Below are 20553 nucleotides of genomic sequence, written 5' to 3' on the forward strand. Positions count from 1 at the left end.
AGACAAGAGTATCAGTCTTGCTGAAGATGTCACCAGGGGCATAGACCATTTAGAACCAGGCTTCTGGACATATTGGACCTAATTTTCCCTAATGCAAACCTGTGATGACAAACATTCAAATACAGAATCAATCTGAATCACATATGAATGGTACTTCACCAACTATATCAAATTACAGATATACTTTACTGCCTAATCTTTACAATTCAGTCTAAAAAAAAAAAAGAGGGAAGGGAGGGAGGGATGTGGGGAGAGAGAGGAAGGAAGGAAAGAAGAGAGAAAGGGAAAGAAACTAAAAGAAAATGTGGAGCTCAGTCTTGTATCCACATGATATCTTGTTTCTTTTTTCTGCTTCATGATTGTAAAGCCTTTCAGTGCTGTAATCTATGGTCCCTTTTCCCACTTGCTTCCCATTTTCTTCTTCAGTCAGCTTCAGTGAGAGTTCTTTCCCACTTCTCTGACACTATTTTTGTGTATGTCACCAATAGTCTGCTTATTGCCAAACATTCCTCATCTTACTTTCCTTTTCAGCAAAATTCAATACAGAGGAAAACTGCTTTGATGTTGAATTGCTTTCTTTTCTGTTTTTCTCATTGTTTGTTTTCTTTTTTATGTGTGTGATACCATGTTTTTCTCCAGCTTTAATGTCCACTTTTCAATATCCTTTGATGGTTTATCTTCTTCTTACATCACTAAATGTTAGTGTATCTCTTATTGGGTCCATTCTCCTACTGAATGATATTATCAAGTCCCATTGCTTCAAATACCATCTATACACTGATTTAGTTCTGCCTTAATCTCCAGGATCAGCTTTCTACTTGATAATTCCGCTTGGATATCAAATAAGATGCTAAAAATTAGCATGATGAATACTGTAAACTTTTTTGCTGGTTAATTTCAAGAAATCAGACTAACCATACAACAATTCACTCAGCTGCTCAAATCAAAACTACAGATTTTTTTCCCCTTCTTCCATCATTGCCAAGTCCTTTTAAGTCCAAACCAAAATATTTTCCACATACTTCAAATTCTCTTCCTCTTCACCTCTATCATTTTAGCAAAGTCACCAAGACCGCTCATCTGTAATATAGCAATAGCCTCCTAATTATTGATTTTTTAATTTGCTTACTTGTTTGTTTTGTTGTGGTATAATTTATGGACCATAGAATTTATCCATTTTAGATGTACAATTTGAAGAGTTTCAGTAAATCTATACAGCTGTGAAACTATCATACCAAACTGATTTTAAGTCTTCCATCACATAAAAACATTCCCTGATGGTGGTTTGTCAGTCCTGGGCATGTCTCTAGCTCCAGGAAACCACTGATATACTTTCTATCTGTATAATTTGCCTTTACTAGAAATTTCATGCAAATGGAGTCATATTAATTCTTTATCCTTTATGTCTATCTTCTTTCACTTAATGCAATGTTATGAGTTTTGTTCCTGTTGCTGGATATATTCATAATCCATTCCTTTTCTTTAATGAACAGTATGTCACTGTGCAGATAAAGCATATTTATTTATCCAGTCACTAGTTGATATATATTTGGATTGTTTACAGCATTTGACTATTATAATAATGCCACTACAAACATTAATGGACAGTCTTTGTGTTGGCATGTTTGGGCACATATCAGGAAAAGAAATCACTGGATGGTGTGACAGGTGTTTGTCTAATTTTGAAGATGTCAAACTGTTTACCAATGTGCTGAACTGTTTTACACTCACATCAACCAGTTTTCAAATCCCACTTTACTTTCACTTTCCAGCAGAATCTTTGGCTGCCAACTTACATTTTTCCTTGATGAAACAGAAAGATACATCTGGACATCTGAGAAGCTCCAAGACTCAGTAAGTCTCCCGGTGTGGACATGGGCAAACTTCTCTTTTGAACACGAAGTGTTATTTGGGCATTTTGTCAGTTGGTTCTGACATGTATCTGACACTGAAGACACTTTGTGAGCACTGAGTGTCATTTGGGCATTTTGTCAATTGGTTCAGATGTGTATCTGACATCAAGGACCATCTGTGAGCATGGAGTACTATTTGGACATGTTTGCCAATTGATTTGACGTGTGTCCACCATTGAGGAGTCAGTTTGTGAACACTGAGTGTTATTTGGGCATTTTGCCAATTGGTTCTGACTTGTGTCATGTCAGGAACTTTTCATGTTGGGCAAGTGTTTATTTGGTCGTATTCTTGGGGGACTTGGAACAGTTCTGTCTTCTGGAGTATGAGTGTATATTTCATTTGTGTGACTGGTGCCATTGTTGTCTTTTGTAAAGTGGGAACTTCAGGGCCAATTCATTAGAAAAAAATTAATCATGAAATCATGAATAAATTAAACATTATATGGCAACAGTATCTTTTAGACTCCAGAGAAAATTGGTTAAGGTGAAGCTCTTTTGAACTTTAAAAACTTACATTTTTTGCATATGCAGTTAGAGAAAGCTAGCTTGACAAAAATACCATTTTCAGAATCTGACCCTGTGAGAACAAAAATATGCCTAAGAGAAAGCTTGAAGTAAACTCTTACCATGTCCTTGAAATACACAACAATCCAGTTTGCTTAAAGCCTCAGCGTTGGGTTAATTAGTAGAACTTTAAAAAATATTTGGGTTCATTAAACACACATCTTGTACTACATCAAAGGGAAATTGTAGTATGAGAAAAATGTATGTTTTTAGAGGCTATGGAATATATTCTTAAGTTTACCAATGAGAAAATGCTGATGTAACAGTTATTTGTTTTGTGGTTTTGTTAGGGTTCTTTAAAAGTTAAAAATTAGAATATGTAATTAAACCTACTTAAATAATAGGGGAAACATTTCAATATGTTAAGCAAGTAGAATATGTGTTACCAGTGAGAGAAAGTATAAAAACTGGCGATATTTTGCTGAGGAAAGAAAAGGAGAATGATTTTGTCCTAGAGCTGGTTGCTTATGTATGAGGATAATAAGGGACAAATTAATTTGGATCCAGAAAGTGGGAAAAGGTCTGTGAAAAAGGACATTTGAGAAAAGAACTTTGTACATTGTCAGGATTAAGGTTAGATTGAATTTAACTAGATGAATGAAAGTTTTGTTAATAGTAAGCTGGTCCAAGACTTTATTGGTTTCAGAGTGGTAAGCAGCTAGGCCTCACTTTTGGATAACAATGCTGCCAGGTTTGCTGATATCTGACAAAACCTTGGATTTTTTTCCCTCCATCTCAAGTTGACTCTGTACTCTGACAGCATAGCAGTTGGCTTTGAGCCAGCTCCAACCTGGTAAAACTACTTTTTAAAATGTGCTTATTAAATCAGTTGTAAAGGAATCTGTCCTTACCTGAAGCTGCAAAAGGTTTTCAAATATGTTTCTCAATCTGTTGTTTGACTTTGGTCAACTTCTAGAAACTTAGAATCTTTTGTTGTTATATTTTAAAAAATAATTTATCCAGGTTTATGCATTTCTTTCTTTTCTTTTTTTCTCTGCAGAGAGTATTCACCAACCTCTTCCTTTTAAAGTAGGCAGAAATCCATCTTTTCCTAATTTTTTTTTTCTGCTTTAGAAATTTTACATTAAAGGGAAGCAAAGAAATGAGACAATAATAGTGGAACACTTTCTTTCTGAGGAAAAATATTATATTACGTATGATATTGATAAAAATAACCAACCAGAGAGTAAAAACTTTATGATAAAAAGGTGGTAAAAAGAAGTGTCTAAATGATGTTCCTGAGTAAATGATAAGGATAAGATCTAGTACAAAGATGGAAGGATTGGTTTTAGAAAGGAGGATGAATAGTTCATCTAATTTATACAAGGTAACAAAGAAATCAGCATACATTTGACCCTGTTAATAGACAAGTAAATGTGTTCGGGGCACTGGATGTTGTTTTCTGATAATTCAACTTTCTTGATGATGTAGGAAATAAAGTCATCAACAAAGGATAAGAATTTGGAAAGATGTAAGGGAGTAGAAGAAGAGACATAAAAAATGATAATTTGAAAGCACTAAGGGAGTACATGAGGTCTTTGGTGATACATTTAAAGTAAGAATACAGTACTCAACATGGTTTATATGATCTCCTCCAAGTGTATTGGGCTCATCAATGCAGATGGAAAGGAGAGGGAACAGCTGGACTTAAACAGTAGATGTTGTTTAGCAACAGATAACAAGGAAATGTTGATTGAATAAGAAAATTAATGACTTTCTCTAAGATCAAACTTCCAGAAAATTAAAATGGTGATTTCAAGCAAGGTGAATCTGATTTCACAGACTCTACTCTTTCTGCTGAATTTTACCATTTTGGGTCTGTCAAGGCATACCCTTCATAGAGTAGAACTCCAGATTAGGAAATTCTGTTAGAATAATATGGGGGCTTTCCTGAATGAAGTTATTCTAAAGGGGACATCAGTTTCTGTAGATATGGATGAGGCAAGTTCTAATGTTTTCAGAGGAGCCCAAGTCATCCATTAAACACTCAGATCAAGCATTTTGTGTATGTCTATTTCTGTCTCTAACAGCACTTCAAGAGAGATTGGGAAGCATTAAATAGTCTCACAGATTAGAAACTCCTTGAGGACAAAGATTTCATCTTTTAACTCCTTACACATAATGGCAAGGGATGCTTAAAGAAATGTAGATCTTTATATATATATATAGTAATATATATCTACATATACATATAGACACACATACATGTGTATAGCCCACATAAAGGATTATGTAAAGTATAAATATACAGAAAATTATAGATTTCTAGATGTAGTCACATACTTATATTAAAAAATATACAGAAATATCTATTATAAAACACTAACCCTTAACATTTATGATAAAATTAGTCTCCTGAAGATTATAATATACATTTGGAAAGAAATGGGTTTAAATTAAAATTTTAAACCCAAATTAAATTTAAACCCAATTTAAATTTTAAAAAAACAAATTAAAAATGAGTAGATAAACTTCTTCCATACATCCTCTATCATACCTGAAAATAAGTATCTTCATAAGAATTGTTTATATCTGGCTTTTGTTTTCTGCTGTTAAAAATGTAAATATGCCTATGTAAGTAAAGAAATGGGATGAAAAGAGACATGAAGAAGTGGTGGAAAGGGTTTGTGGGCATTTTAATGACTGACCACACAGAGGCACATACTGATGGAATAACGAGCTGTTTCTACAATCCTAAGAATCACCTCATTGATGAAAAAATATTATTATAGAAAAATGCATAAAAATAAATGGAAGAACTTATATTTAAGATACTGGAATAACAATGCAGAAAACCAAAGAAGTCCAACAAACTTAAAGAACTATGTCGTCTTTGTTCCTAATGGAAATTCCAAGCAATTCTTCTGTCTATCCAAAACAACAGATGACTTCAGTGCTATTTCAAGGTAAATCTCAGCACTATATTAGCAATGAGACTGAAACTGGTTTTGGAGTCAGAAGCTCTAGAGAAAAATTGGGCTAGAATTCTAGGACTTCTTTAGTAATATTATATGTATGTATATATATATATATATACACATACACAGTCATACACACACATATATATAAATTGTGTGTGTGTGTGTTTGGGAGAAGAAGTAGATCCTTTTTCCTTCCTCGGTCTTGGCTGAGAGGACACAAATAAAATCAAAATGAAGGAAATTTTGGAACAGGAGTTGGTAGAAGAAAGGGCAATTTGACTGATGAAGGAGAAGTTGGAGTTCTTCGGGAATTCACGATGGAATAGCTCAGGCAGCACTACATAACAGGCCTCAAAGGATTTCTCCAGAGGAATTAGGAAATCATATAGAACCATGATAGCTGAGACACCACCAGAAGTCTGAGGAGGCTTCATAAGTGCTCTGTTTACTAGTCTCAAGGAAGGAAAGAAGCCAAATTAATTCTGAACAAGAGCACAGAGGTTGGTACAGGTAATAAATTTATCTTAAAATCTTTTTGCATGACCTCTATATACAAAGCTCTGTGTAGGATTATTTATGCACATTATTTCATTAAATCTTCATAAAAATTCTGGTGAGGAAAATGACAAAGACAGATGAGAAGCACCGAGAGTGTCCAATGTCATGGGTTTGCTGGAAGACAAAGAAAAGAGAAAAAAAGTAAAATGTAGGTAATGTTATTAAGAGTAAAAGAAGAGATACACTGTGAGGGAGGACCTATCCTATAGAAAAAATGAAACAAAAAGTGGATGGAAGAGTAAATGAGAAGTGAATTGGAAGCTAGAGAAAATAAGGGTCTGAAAAATCAGGGAGAATGGAAGAGATGAAGACTAGAGATAGAAATGAGATTGTTTAAAAAGGAGAAGATGGGGTAAAACATATTCAGGTAAAGAAAAACAGAGTCAAAGACACTTAAAAGAAAGGGGAAAATAAAATCATCAATTTCCATAGAACAGCAGTGCTTCAGGAGGCCCTGGGGACTTAATCAGAGACTATCAAATATTTTATAAGTTTTTCCAAGAAAAATATCTAATAGGGATGAGCCAACTGATTCTTCTCAAGTAAAAGCCATCATCAATTGCTTGGGAAGAGGGACCAGCCAACTGAAGGGCTCTCATTTAACCTGTAAAGCATAAAAATGTCCCTTCCTCAAAGGGCTCCAAAGGGTTAGCTGGGCAGCATAGAGTGCTTTGTTTAGATCTGAGCATTGTGACTTATTTGGAGAGACGTCTGGATTCTGTTTTCAACACACAGCACAACCTTTGTAAGCAGACTACAAAATCTTTCAAAGAGCTCCTGTGTCAGATCAGAATCTGCAAAATAACTTCTCTGTAGTATTGTCCCCCAACCACAAATTCTCCTCTCACAGCAGGGAAACAGGAGGAAGAATGAGCCTGGAAGCGCACCTGGGCTTGTGTAACTGTCAACACTACCACCACCCATCCCCAACTCTCCCAGAAACACTCATTAATTTTTCTTTCTCCTTTCTCACAATCAGGACCTGGATGATAACAAAGAAACTTTAATTCCTCTCAAAGACCCTTCACTTAAGCTTTTGTGCCCTGTTAGAAAAAGAGATTTTTCTGTAGATCAATGATTTTCAACCCACATGCAGAAAATCAAGGAGGAGTTTGAGAGTTTGTAAAATATCTGAAAAGAATGATATTTAATCATCCATATTCATTTATTCTTTATTTCATTCCTTCATTCAGTACATATGGAAAACTAACATATACTTGGCATATGGCCTTTTAAAGATTTATTTATTTATTTTTGCTTGCACTGGGTCTTCGTTGCTGCTTGCAGGTTTTCCCTAGTTACAGTAAGCAGAGGCTACTCTCTAGTTACGGTGTTTAGGCTTCTCATTGCAGTGACTTCTCTTATTGTGGATCACTGGCTCTAGGCACATGGGATCAGTAGTTGGTCATACTTTATGCAACCCCCTGGACTGTATATAGTACAGGCTCAATAGTTGTGGTGCACAGGCTAAGTTGCTCTATGGCATGTGGGATCTTTTGGGATCAGGGATCGAACCCGTTTCTCCTGCATTGGCAGGTGGATTCTTTACCACTGGGCCACCAGGGAAGCCCAGCACATGATCTTTTAGGTGGTAAACAGAGTCCTTTCCTTCAGGAAGTTTAATTCTAGTAGGAGAGATAGACACTAAACAAGTATTTGTGCAGTGTTTAATTAACTGTACTTATTTATAAGAAGAATATGAAAACTATGTACTGAGGAGTCTTTAACTATTATAAGTGGAAAAGGCTTATTTGAGAAGGACTATTATTTGGGTTTCCCTGGTGACAGAGAGGGTAAAGTGTCTCCCTGCAATGCGAAATACCCAGGTTGGATCCCTGGGTCGGGAAGATCCCCTGGAGAAGGAAATGGCAACCCACTCCAATATTCTTGCCTGGAGAATCCCATGGACAGAGGAGCATGGTAGGCTACAGTCCACCAGGTTGCAAAGATTCGGACATGACTGAACGACTTCACTTTCTTTCACTTTTTCTATTTGAGGATAGATAGGCTTTGATTAGGCAAAGAAGAACTTTATAGAAGGTGGAGGAAGGCACAAGAAACAGGAAGGAACACATATGAAATCCCATATCCGGAAGTTTCTTAGTGAGATCCAGGAACTTAAAGACTGCAAATTTGACTGGATTGAAGAGACCAAAGTGTGTGTGTGGGTGGGGGGGAATGGTGTGAATTGGCACTGGAGAGGTAGACATGGGCTGAATTGTGCTGTCGTTGAAGGACATGATAAAGATGTAGGACTCTGTTCTAAGTACAATAGAAGCTCTTGAGGAACCTTTTGCTTTTGGTGAGTAAATAATTTTCTAAATATTTCAAAGTGCATTCTGACTGCAGAAGGGAATTTTTGAAAGGGGGCATTCATGGGTGGAGGATGATAAGTTAGGGTGCCTGGAAGAAATGAACTATGCTATTTTTGACTAACAAAAGGAAGAAAGGTAATAATAATTTTGTATATTTAGGAGACAAATTTGCAATTCATTAAGTGTTGGTTTAATGAAAGAAGAGGTTTCAAGAATGGCCTCAGGTTTTTGGGGTGTTAGAAGACTCTCAAAATAAAGATTTTGTGAATGGCTACTCTCATATCATATGTGTGGTTGTTTCTGGGTCAACAGCATTTATTCTTTATCCCTTGATATTTTAAAATGAGGCTATGGAAAGTTATAAGTTAAAACTTGTGAACATTCATTTGAACAGTTATATTCACTAATGTGTCTATTTACAAATGTATGTGTGTGCTCAGTAGTTCAGTCCTGTCTGACTCTTTGCGACCCCAGGAATGAACTCCACCAGGTTCCTCTGTCCATAGAATTTTTCAGGCAAGAATACTGGAGTAGTTTGCCATTTCCTACTCTGAGGCATCTTCCTGACCAAGGGATTGAACCTGAATTGGCAGGAAGATTCTTTACCGCTTAGTCACCATTATAGAAACAGTGAAATAGATGCTTAGGCACGTGTAAGAATATATACACACATATATATGTGTGGGTAAGAGAATATATGCATATGTAAACACATATATACATGCATATACATGGATTTATATAGATGAGGGATGTAGGTTTGGATGGTGATGAAATTTTGTGTAGCTGTGTTTGTAGTGATGATACTGTGAGTTCTGTTCTTTGATTATTTAGCAAAATTCTCAATGCTATTAAGTCCTTGGATGTTGCTGCTTCTTTTTTGCCAAATATTCAGTGCTGTTAAAGGAAGGTATCAAAATTTTGTTTTGTCTAAACACTAGTTGTTTCATTTTATCTCCCTTTTTAAGATAAGCAAATGAAATTCAAGGGAATAGAAGTCATTGCATGTAATTGTCTAAGAAGAAAAAAGATGCAAAAACCTCTCACTGATTTAAACGTAGTTTTCCCCTCTGTTGTTCCACTTCTATATCCATAAAGCCATTTACCTATCTTAAAAGCTTTTTTCAATTTAGGAGCTGGAAGCCAGATGGGAGAGTCCAGCCTCAATCAATGGTAAGAACACCATGATGAACTCTAGCGGATCACTTGTCAACCACCATAGCTTCATTTTGACAGGTATCCCAGGAATGCCAGATAAAAACCCATGGATGGCTTTTCCCCTGGGATTTCTCTACACCCTGACTCTCCTGGGAAATGGTACCATCCTAGCCATCATCAAGGTAGATCAGAATCTCCATGAGCCTATGTACTACTTCCTCTCTATGTTGGCTCTGACTGATGTTGGTCTCTCCATGTCCACCCTGCCTTCCATGCTCAGCATCTTCTGGTTTAATGCCCCTGAGATTCCTTTTGATGCATGCATCACACAGATGTTCTTCATCCACAGTTTTGGAGTGGTAGAATCAGGAGTATTGGTGTCTATGACCTTCGACAGATTTGTGGCCATCCGAGACCCACTGCGCTATGCTTCCATCCTCACCCATGGCATCATTGGCAAGATTGGAATAGCTGTCGTCATCCGGGCAGTCTGTGTGGTATTCCCCGTGCCCTTTCTTATAAAGCGGCTACCCTTCTGCCATTCCAATGTCTTGTCTCATTCATACTGTCTCCACCAAGATGCAATGCGGTTAGCCTGTGCCAGCACTCGTGTCAACAGCCTCTATGGCCTCTTAGTAGTCATCTTCACTTTGGGGTTTGATGCCATCATCATTCTCTTTTCTTATGTGCTCATCCTGAAGACAGTACTGGGCATCGCTTCCAGAGTTGAAAGGCTCAAACCGCTCAACACCTGCCTCTCCCACATCTGTGCTGTGCTCCTTTTTTATGTTCCTCTCATTGGTGTCACCATGATCCACAGGTTTGGGAAACATCTGTCACCAGTAGTACACACATTCATGGCCAACACCTATCTGTTACTGCCCCCTGTACTAAACCCTGTTGTCTATAGTGTGAAAACCAGGCAGATACGCAGGAGGATAACCCATGTGTTCCAGAGGTGAAAGAACAGGGTCTAGGGTAGTGGAATCAAATGTAATACAGAGAATAAGAAGCATTTTGAGCAACTATAATGCAGTCAAATTATACACATCTGGGAAAATTCAAAGTGGACAAGGCTCATGGGTGAAAGTCTTTCTTGTTCTGTATATGCTCCATTTTGGATTGCATATTTTTTGATATCTGGTGTCACTTGAAAAATCTAATGTAATTAATATAATTTTTCTTCTCTGAAACTGGAGATGAGCATCAGTGAAGACATAAATCATCACCTGTTTATCCAGGTAACACTTTTGAGTGTTTATTCATATAATGTTAGATAATATTGTTCTTTAGTTATTAATTAAATAAAAATTAGATAAGGAAAGATTCAAAATGCTATATAGCACTGCTGAAAGGTCTGAGATATTTTTTCTTAATATGGAGAAAGAAAATTGTTCCATAATCAAATAGCATTTATTTTGTTGTTTCAATGTTTATTCGGTAAAGAGCGCCTATGTTAAAATTAAAACAAACACATGTGTGGTTACTTAATATGTGCCTTTTCATTTAAGGGTTATTCTTTGCAGTTCTAGCTTTCAGTCACATATTTAGTAGAATACAGGTGCTCTGCCTTTACTCTTTAAACTCAGCAGGAATGAACTCTATTTTATTGTGTACAAAGGACCCAGTGAAACTTTATCAAGTAAAAGTACTGCCATGCTTTGGACAAGGACAAGTGAACATTTACAGCACTGGCAAGTTTAAGAAAGCAGGGTACCCATGTGTGGGGATGAGTATGTCAAAGGCAATGTGTCTTTGCACTGAAGCTCATACCTGCTGTATGTATTTTGTTAATCATTATACTGTCAAGTTGCTAGAGGGATTACTTATTAAATACATGTACATTTAACACTAATGAAATGCCAGTCGTGATGCTGGACCCTGCACGTGGGTTCAATCACTCAGTTGTATCCAACTCTTTGTGATCCCATGAACTGTAGTCCACCAGGCTCCTTGGTCCATGGAATTTTCTAGGCAAGAATACTGGAGTGGATTGCCATTCCCTTCTCCAGGGGAATCTTCCTAATCCAGGGCTCAAACCCAAGTCTCCTGAATCTCCTGCATTGGCAGGCGGATTCTTTACCATGTTCCACTTGGGAAGCCTTCTGGTCCCTCAAGACTCAGAGGAAAAAGCACCAACTTTCTGCACAGTCTCTGGCATATTTCTCTGCAAGGAAATATGTATACAAGTCACATAGGTATTACATTACAATATCACATTTAATTTGCTATACTAGTAGTTTTAGTTGCCTTTATATATTCTCTCAGTGAATTCTCCCAACAATCTTAGAGAATAATGTTATCACATTTTATACATGAGGAAATGAGGTTTAAAGAACTTAGTAACTTAGGCAAAATCATACAGCTTCTAAGTGGAAGAACTGAATTCAGGTTTAGATCCGTTGATTCTAAAACCTGTGAACTGAGACTTGACACGTGTCTCAGGGTTTTCTAGACTTAAAAAAAAATTTGAGGTAGGGGGAAAAAAACAGTGATCCTAAGATGTGATGTGTGAGAGATGTTAGTAATCAATATTGTAGAAACGTTAGTTCAGTTCAGTTCAGTGGCTCAGTTGTGTCCATCTCTTTGTGACCCCATGGACTGTGGCACACCAGGCCTCCTTGTCCATCACCAACTCCCAGAGTTTGCTCAAACTCATGTCCATTGAGTCAGTAATGCCATCCAACCATCTCATCCTCTGTCGTCCCCTTTCCCCATGCCTTCAATCTTTCCCAGCATCAGGGTCTTTTCCAATGAGTCAGTTCTTCACATCAAGTGACCAAAGTATTGTGAGCTTCAGCTTCAGCATCAGTCCTTCCAATGAATGACTGATTTCCTTTAGGAATGACTGGTTTGATCTCCTGACAGTCCAAGGGACTCTCAAGAGTCTTCTCCAACACCTCAGTTCAAAAGCATCAATTCTTTGGCACTCAGCTTTCTTTATATTCCAACTCTCACATCCATATGACTGAAAAAAACATAGCTTTGACTAGATGGACCTTTGTTGGCAAAGTAATGTCTCTGCTTTTTAATATGCTGTCTAGGTTGGTCATAGCTTTTCTTCCAAGGAGCAAGCATCTTTTAATTTCATGGCTGCAGTCACCATCTGCAGTAATTTTGGAGCCCAAGAAAATAAAGAGAGGCTGAGTCAGGCTAAATTTGCAAGACTGATTTGGAGTTTACATTTTCAATGTTACAAAATTGCTTGAGATTTGTTAGTTTGTGCAGAATGCAAATATCATCCAAGGCCTCAACATAGATAGATGCTATCTAAATGGAAAACATGAATCCCAAACAAAGCACATTATAGTCAATTGGCCTATAAGGAGAAAATAGTAGATCTTTTATGTGTATTTAAATTTATCTCATCTTTAAGAAATGTTTATTTTTCTTAATGTGTTGTCATATACATGTTAATACAGTGTGCCTATATACAATATTTGAATGAATAAGCATAAAATATAAACATATCAATGTACGGCAAAAACCACTACAATATTGTAAAGTAATTAGCCTCAATTAAAATAAATTAATTAATTTAAAAAACATATTAAGAAGTGTCTTTTTTCTTATACAATTACATAACCAAAAACTTGAAATCCTTAGAGATAAAATCCAACCACCATGAATTATGTTTACAGTGTTCAAATACTGTGATAACAGAGGCAATTAGGAGAAAGTGCCCATTAATCTTTGATTCTCTAATGGAGCCATGTAGTGGCAAGATCAAAAATCTAATTTTGTTACTGGCAATACACACACATACTCCACATCCTCACTGTATACTCTCTTCTCTAGCTTCTGCAGTCCGTCTTTGTCTCCATTGCTAGATGAAAGCTGTTCCGATGGCTCAGATTTATTCTGAAATAGCAAGTCAAATATTTCCTCTCAATCCTCCTTCAACTTGATGCATTTGAGTAGATTATAAATATTTAAAATCCCCTCCCTTTTCATCTTCTTTCTGGTTTCATGGCACTCTATTGCATCTCCTACTTCCACATTCTCTTGTTTCCTAGCCTACCTTCCTTCACTTCTTCCTCTCACACATGATGTGAATATTTCTCCAAGTTCTCCCCTTGCCATTCAATAACCTCGGTAAATTTCTTTCTTCATGATACCAGTCATGCTAACAGCTTTAAAATAGAGCCCACATGTGTCTTTCTTTCCCTCTCCTTCTCCTCTCCCTCTCTTAAGATCGAACTGTTAATTTTTAACTACCTTTGCATCATCTCTACATGGAGTTTTCTGTATGCCTCAGTCTCACACAAGCCGTATTTAACTCTTGCTTTTCCCCACTTTCCATTTCTTTGAAGGTATACATTCTCCATTCATGTAACATTCAAAAACATACAGGCACATATCCGGAAACTGTCCTTCTGTCTTTGATTTATTTGCCTCTGTCATCCATGTCTGCTTCCCAGGTGGCATAGTGGTAAAGAATCCACCTGTCAATGCAGGAGACACAAGAATGTGGGTCCAGTCCCTGGGTCAGGAAGATTCCCTGGAGGAGGAAATGGCAACCCACTCTAGTACTCTTACCTAGAAAACTCCATGGACAGAGGAGCCTAGTGGGCTACAGTCCCTGGGGTTGCAGAATCAGACATGACTGCGGGACTGAGCACACAAACATCCATGTCCATGGTGATCACTCTAGTTTAGTCCTCTTAGAAATGTAAGATACATGTTTGTATCTTGCCAAGATGAAACCAGAAATAGAGGCAGAATAAAATTTCAAGATTGACTTGGAGTTTACATTTTCAATGTTACAAAATTACTTGAGAATTGTTAGTTTGTGCAGAATGCAAACATCATCCACAGCCTCAATATAGATAGATGCTATCTAAATGGAAAATATGAATCACCTCAGAATTTGGAGGTGATATGGAATGAGGGGGAACTTTTCTCAGGGGGAAGAAAACAATCAGCACAGGAGACAACATGTCAAACTACACCTTAAAAGAAGATATCTTAGAAAAACATATCTTGAATATATGACCAAGTTTATTACCTGTACCTGTTTTAGATAAGATTCTGAGCCAGGAGACTTGGTTTCATGCTATTATTGTATGAAACCTTTCTGAAGTCTTAAGAAAAGTTGACTCTGAGACCTTGAGAAATGGGAGCTGAGGTGAAAGCCAAGATGAAAGACTTCAGATAAAATTGGAGCTACTCTTTGGTGTTTTCCAACATTGTGAAGAGCAGAACTCAGGTTTTTGAACATTGTAAAGAGAAGTTGCAGCCTATTTAGATTCCTGAAAGTGGTAAAGAGAGAGAAATTGAAATTACATTGTGTGGCCCTATGAATTTAGCCTTGAGGGTCCAGTCATGACACTAACTGAAACCAATGTTGGTTTCATTATTTTCATTGTGTAGCTCTGTGCCTAAAATAACTATAGGAAACTCAACTGACTGAAAGAAAATGAAATATCCTCCCTTCTTTTTAAGTAAATCTGTGTTTCTCAAGCTGTATGTGGTAAATTAATTTTGAGTTTTTTTCTTATTTTTCCAGTTTATCTGAAGCAAATACAACTTTATTGTTCTGAGTTTGTACACAAAACTGTGTGCTTCAGTGTCACTGCAAAGTCAAACTGTTATGCTGATTTTCAAATGCTCCCCCTGTCTGTACTTGCCTCATCACACAGATACTTACTAGACCATTCCCAGACAAGCACCAGTACATGGTTCTGGTGTATCAGTGATAGTAGGTCAACAATAGTGTTTATTTCAATAGTGTTGTAGTAGATCACCTCCTTCTTTAGTTTTTCTCCCTGATCTATCTTTTGGAATGAAAATCTTATCATTGTGAGAGACTAGATTATACTTCCTCTTTTGTATGGAGATTACACAGTTCTTTCCTCATGACACCAGAGAGAGGATATTAAGAATATGAGGAAGAGGGTACAAATGAGACCCAGTAGGAATCAGCATAGATTTGAGAGCTAGATGTGGTTTCAAATTGTAGCTGTTCTATTTTATTGCTGTGTGAACTTGATCGAGCTACACAAACTCTCTACACTTTAGTATATTTCATTTTAATTGAAAATAATAATACCAACAATAATAATGCCAACTGACATTTATTGAATGCTCATTATTTCCAGGCCCTGGGAATTTACATCCATTAGCTCATTTAATCTTTATAACTCTATAAAATAAGCACTAGTCTTGTTCCAATTTTGTGAATTAGAACAATCAGCATTGACTAAATTAGGTATCTTATCTATATTACACAGATGGCAAGTGCCACAGTCAGGATTTAAACCCAAGCCTTTCCTGTCAATATATTCACTTGTAGAGTTAATCTGGGAGTAACGAGACCATCCCTAAAATACCTGTTATTGTCGTTCTTATTTAGTAGGTGGTATTGCACGTGTTACTATTACTGCTATGCTGCAGTTGCTGTGGCAATCTTTATCTTCATCTTTAAAGGAGAAATGTGAAGGAGACACAAACTAGATAAAGGGAAACTCAAAAACTCCTTCACCAATACACTTGTTTCTGGGGTTGGCTTTTAAGTATTTACAGCACCAAAGACAACAGTTATGGAGAGCATTTCCACCTGTCTCTGAAATGTAGTGTGATTTAGAAATTTGGTGCATCTGTTAAATGTCAAGCATTGCATTGAGTGAAAACAACCAAGAGCTGAAATTCGTCAAAGAGATTTGCTCATCCCAAGGATATTAGTCACTGCACTGCTACTAGGACCTTTACTCTCATGTTGGAACAAGCAGATAGAGACCTATCTTCTTAACAATGGTATTGGTGGTGGTTTAGTCACTAAGTCAAATCTGACTTGCAACCCCTTGGACTGTAGCCCTCCAGGCTCCTCTGTCTGTGGGATTTCCCAGGCAAGAATACTGGAGTGGGTTGCTCTTTCCTTTTCCAGAGGATCTTCCCAACCCAGGGATTGAACCCAGATCTCCTGCATTGCAGGCAGATTCTTTACCAAGTCACCAGGGAAACCCCTTCCTAATGATAACCCCTAACAATTCCTGTTCCAGGCTCAGGACTGCGATAGTGTTGGCGAACTCTTAGCAAGCCCTTCCAGAGGTGGTAGGACTCGAGTCTCCCCACAAATCCCAGAAGGTTTAAATGATATTTTACGTTAATTTTATTAAATATCAGCAATATGCCTTTGTTTTTTATAGAGTTAAGAAAAATTTTTTTGTTGTGAACCTATCTAAAATTAATTCAGAAAGACTGGTGAACCTGAAAGCAGTATTAAAATGGGAATAAGCTTTCTTGTACACAGTATTATTTTTTTTCCCCATTTATTTTTATTAGTTGGAGGCTAATTACTTTACAATATTGTAGTGGTTTTTGCCATACATTGACATGAATCAGCCATGGATTTACACAGTATTATTAAATTTGTCTTAGCTAGGCTAGTGTCTGTTGTGACAGACTCCTAAAGTAGCTACTGATTTGAGTAATAGGTAACTACATATCATGAAAGACCCAAAGAATCTTTTGTGTTATATTTTAAAAATCAAACAAAAACTTGAGCAAAAGTCATATGGCTCATATACTTGGTTTAATGACTATTTTGCCTTACATCTGTAACTGTATAATGGGGTTTTCTAACCGTCTAAAAGCTTTTAATTTACAAATAGTTGTCCGAGCTCCTATGAGTGCCACGGCCTCCTCCAACTATTACTTGGAGCCCCTGGATCAGACATCCTCACTATGAGGATTAGAAGAATATGTTGCCTCATCAATTTAGGGACAACGCCCCTTGTCAGCTCGGAAGCAGTTATGGAATGAGAATGACGCCCCTTTTCCCTAGGCAACATAATTCTCCTAAAAGAAAAGGGGGGAATGAGAGAGTCATTTCCTAGGCAGGTTAATAAGAAGTCTAGGGGTCCCCAAGGAGAGAGAGGTCTGGGATATTCAAGGAGGAAGAAAGGACAAACTTTTTTAATTTTTTTTCCTCTACATTCCTTAGGATTATATAACAATAATGTATCCTGCCTGAGGACAGTCTTTGGATTAAACCCTCTGGCTAATTCTGTTATCTTAAAACATAAATTATGGGAGTAGGTCTGGTCTTTACAAGGATATATCCTGCCTGAGGACAACCTTTGGATTAAACCTTCTGGCCAACTCTGTAATCTTAAAATGTAAATTAGGGGAGTAGGTCTGGTGAGGTCTTTACAACCTCCAGACATTCTTTGGATTCATTGGAGAGTATATAACTCCATTGCTAATACTAGCAAAGGGGTACTCTTTTGCCCCCTTCTGATGCCTATGTCAGAAGCTTTCTCTATCTCCTTTGTACTTTAATAAGACTTTATTACACACACACAAAAAAAAGTCATATGGCTCATATAAAAGAATACAAGTTGCTCATTAGTATACATTGTATATACGTGCTTTTGTTCTTCTTCTTCATATACTGAGTTAGCCAAAACGTTTATTTGGGTTTTTCTGTAACATTTTAAGGATAAGTCCAAATGAACATTTTGACCAATCTGATACTTTGTCTTCAGATTAAATCCATAGTAATTCTTTAGCCTTCTACCCTTAGTGTCATCCCCACCCTGCCCAACCCATTTTATCTGTCTCCCACGATATAGATAGTTCAACATTCCGCAGAAAATCTGCCTGACTGAGACTTGGCCAACACATGAACTGCTTTGGAAACAGCGTACAACACTGTCCCCCAGAGGGATGCTGTAGTTATCCAATATGACAGCATGTAAAAGGCTCTAGTACTGTCTTTTGCTTAGGGGAGAGTCTATAAGTACTCTTATTGTCTTACACTCAATATTCTTGAACACTTCCTATAGTTGTACAACCCTTCATAGTTTACAAATACTTGTCCTTATATGATTAAATTTAATTTCATAACCACACTGGTTGTTAAGTGATAATGTTTCCAGCTTCAAAATGAAGAAATTTCCATTAGAGGTAGGGAAGGGAACATCCAATGTCACACATGGAAGAGTTAAAACTCACCCTTCATCTGTTGATCTCAAGTTATACAATATGGTTGGCCCCTGCTCAATTATATACATTTATATTCTTAATCCTAAAATTTAACCATCTTTCTAATCCATGTTTTATTTAACAATGTATTATCCCCAGGTGTTCTCTTACTATTTAATGAGTATAGTTCATTTTTCCCCTATTAAGCTAATAGAGGCCATTCCTAACTCTTGAGCTAGAATGTTAAATCAACTCAATGATCTTTAATTTAAAAGGCATTAAGCTTGTGGCTTATTTCTGCTCAAAAGAGTTATTACAGAATGGAATTAGTAATATTCCCCTTTCATTTGTTATGTGCCAACTCTAATGCAAGGCCACAGGAAAGTACATGGAACAGTTCTTATAAATGCCACTCTTTACATACTGCACAAAGGATGATTTGGTACAGGAAGAGGAAAATATGTCCTGAGAGCAGGGAAATATCTCTGCCCAATTCAAATCACACCGAAAATGTGAAAAAATAAAAACTATTTTTTCATAGTCGTAACTGAGCCTTTACAGAAGAGATTTTTCCTCTCTTAAACTAGTAGACCCTAACCCTCTGCAGTGACCTTGGCTGGAATGAATATCTGGATGAGCTTCCTCCGTATCTCTTTGGTCTTCATAGTATAGACTATGGGGTTTAGCACAGGGGGTATAAGAAGATAGGCATTAGCCATGAGGGCATGGGTCAGTGGTGAAAGGTGCTTTCCAAAACGATGAATGACAGACACCCCAATGAGTGGCACGTAGAAGATGAGAACAGCACAGATGTGGGAAACACAGGTGTTGAGTGCCTTTAGCCGGCCCTCCCCTGAGGCAATGGCCATCACTCTTCGGAGTATGAACGCATAGGAGAGGAGGATGGAGAGAGAGTCAGAACCCTTGGTGAAGATAACAGCAATGAGGCCGTAGAGACTGTTGACCCTGGTGCTGGCACAGGCAAGGCTCATGACGTCTTGGTGGAGGCAGAAGGAGTGGGAGAGGATATTGGAGCGGTAGAAGGGGAGCCGCTTGATGAGGAAAGGCACCGGGAAGACCACACAGATGGCCCTTGTCAAGATGACTGCCCCTGTTCTGCAGACCACACCACTGGTGAGGATGGTGCCATACCTGAGGGGTTTCCAGATTGCCACAACCCGATCAAAGGCCATGGCCACCAGCACGCCAGATTCAATGGCTGAGAAGGTGTGGATGAAGTACATCTGAACAAGGCAGGCATCAAAGGCGATGGACTTGTAGTTAAACCAAAATATGCCTAGCATGGAGGGCATAGTACAAAGGGCAAGTCCTGTGTCTGCCAGTGCCAGCATACACAGAAAGTAATACATGGGGATGTGCAGGGACGGTTCGGACTTGATGGTAGAGATGATGACACCATTGCCAAAGAGGGCGATGACATATATAGCACCCAGTGGGAATGCCATCCAGTAATACTTTAGTTCAAGCCCTGGAATTCCAGTTAAGACGAAGTAGAGGTGTTGGAAGTGAGAATGGTTATTATCTGCCATGAAGTCAATGTAACACAGGAGGGAAATTTTGAGATCCTGATGTGAGTCTTCCTAAGAGTGCAGTGACAAGTATTAACAATATATTAGAATCTGATCTTCCTCAGAGCAGAACCATTTTATTTTTACACGGGTGAGAGAGTGTTTAAGGGAGGGCTGAGTCCCTGAAGTTACTCTTCCAAGATATATCCTGTGGAGGAAACTTCTACTGGCCCAATGAAAAAGTTTCACCAAGTCAAATAATTCACATTCAGTTTAAAACACACTGCATTAAATTAAATGTTTTGCTTTCTCCAGTCCATTTCTCTCTCTTTCTCATCCATATCTTACAAGCTGTTGAGTCAGAGGCTGAGGACACAAAAACTAAGACAGAATCAGTATAAAATAAGAATTAGTTGACTGCTCACAAAGAATGTCATTTCCACCCATCACTCTCCTTATGCTCAGTACTGAACCTCTCATGAAGGCAATGGGTCTTGTCTGTAAGTCAGGGATGGACTTGCCCAGTGAACATGCCTGTGCTTGCATCTGAGCATGATCACCTTCATTTCCCCTGAGCCTGGATGTGGACTCCATCATTCTCAACCCAGGAACCTCAGACGGCAACTTCTAATCATAGAAAATGAAATGTATTTGTCATCTCTAATCT

General features: G+C 37.7%; 2 protein-coding genes across 2 annotated transcripts; one reads left to right on the forward strand and one right to left on the reverse strand.

The window, feature by feature from the left end:
- Positions 1 to 9455: 9455 nt before the first annotated feature.
- On the forward strand, positions 9456 to 10391 carry LOC122702617 (olfactory receptor 51H1-like). The gene has a single exon (XM_043916283.1). It carries the CDS (start codon positions 9456 to 9458, stop codon positions 10389 to 10391), a length of 936 nt encoding a protein of 311 aa, XP_043772218.1.
- An 8559-nt stretch (positions 10392 to 18950) lies between these two features.
- Positions 18951 to 19907, reverse strand: LOC122702680 (olfactory receptor 51H1-like). The gene has a single exon (XM_043916412.1). The coding sequence runs from the start codon at positions 19905 to 19907 to the stop codon at positions 18951 to 18953; it is 957 nt and encodes a 318-aa protein (XP_043772347.1).
- Between the last annotated feature and the right edge of the window lie 646 nt (positions 19908 to 20553).

This window comes from Cervus elaphus, chromosome 1, assembly GCF_910594005.1.
Source record: "Cervus elaphus chromosome 1, mCerEla1.1, whole genome shotgun sequence".
Taxonomy (NCBI): domain Eukaryota; kingdom Metazoa; phylum Chordata; class Mammalia; order Artiodactyla; family Cervidae; genus Cervus; species Cervus elaphus.

Excerpts from the sequence above, each read along its gene's own strand:
- LOC122702617 (XM_043916283.1), top strand. The coding sequence starts at position 9,456 with ATGATGAACTCTAGCGGATCACTTGTCAACCACCATAGCTTCATTTTG.
- LOC122702680 (XM_043916412.1), bottom strand. The coding sequence starts at position 19,907 with ATGGCAGATAATAACCATTCTCACTTCCAACACCTCTACTTCGTCTTA.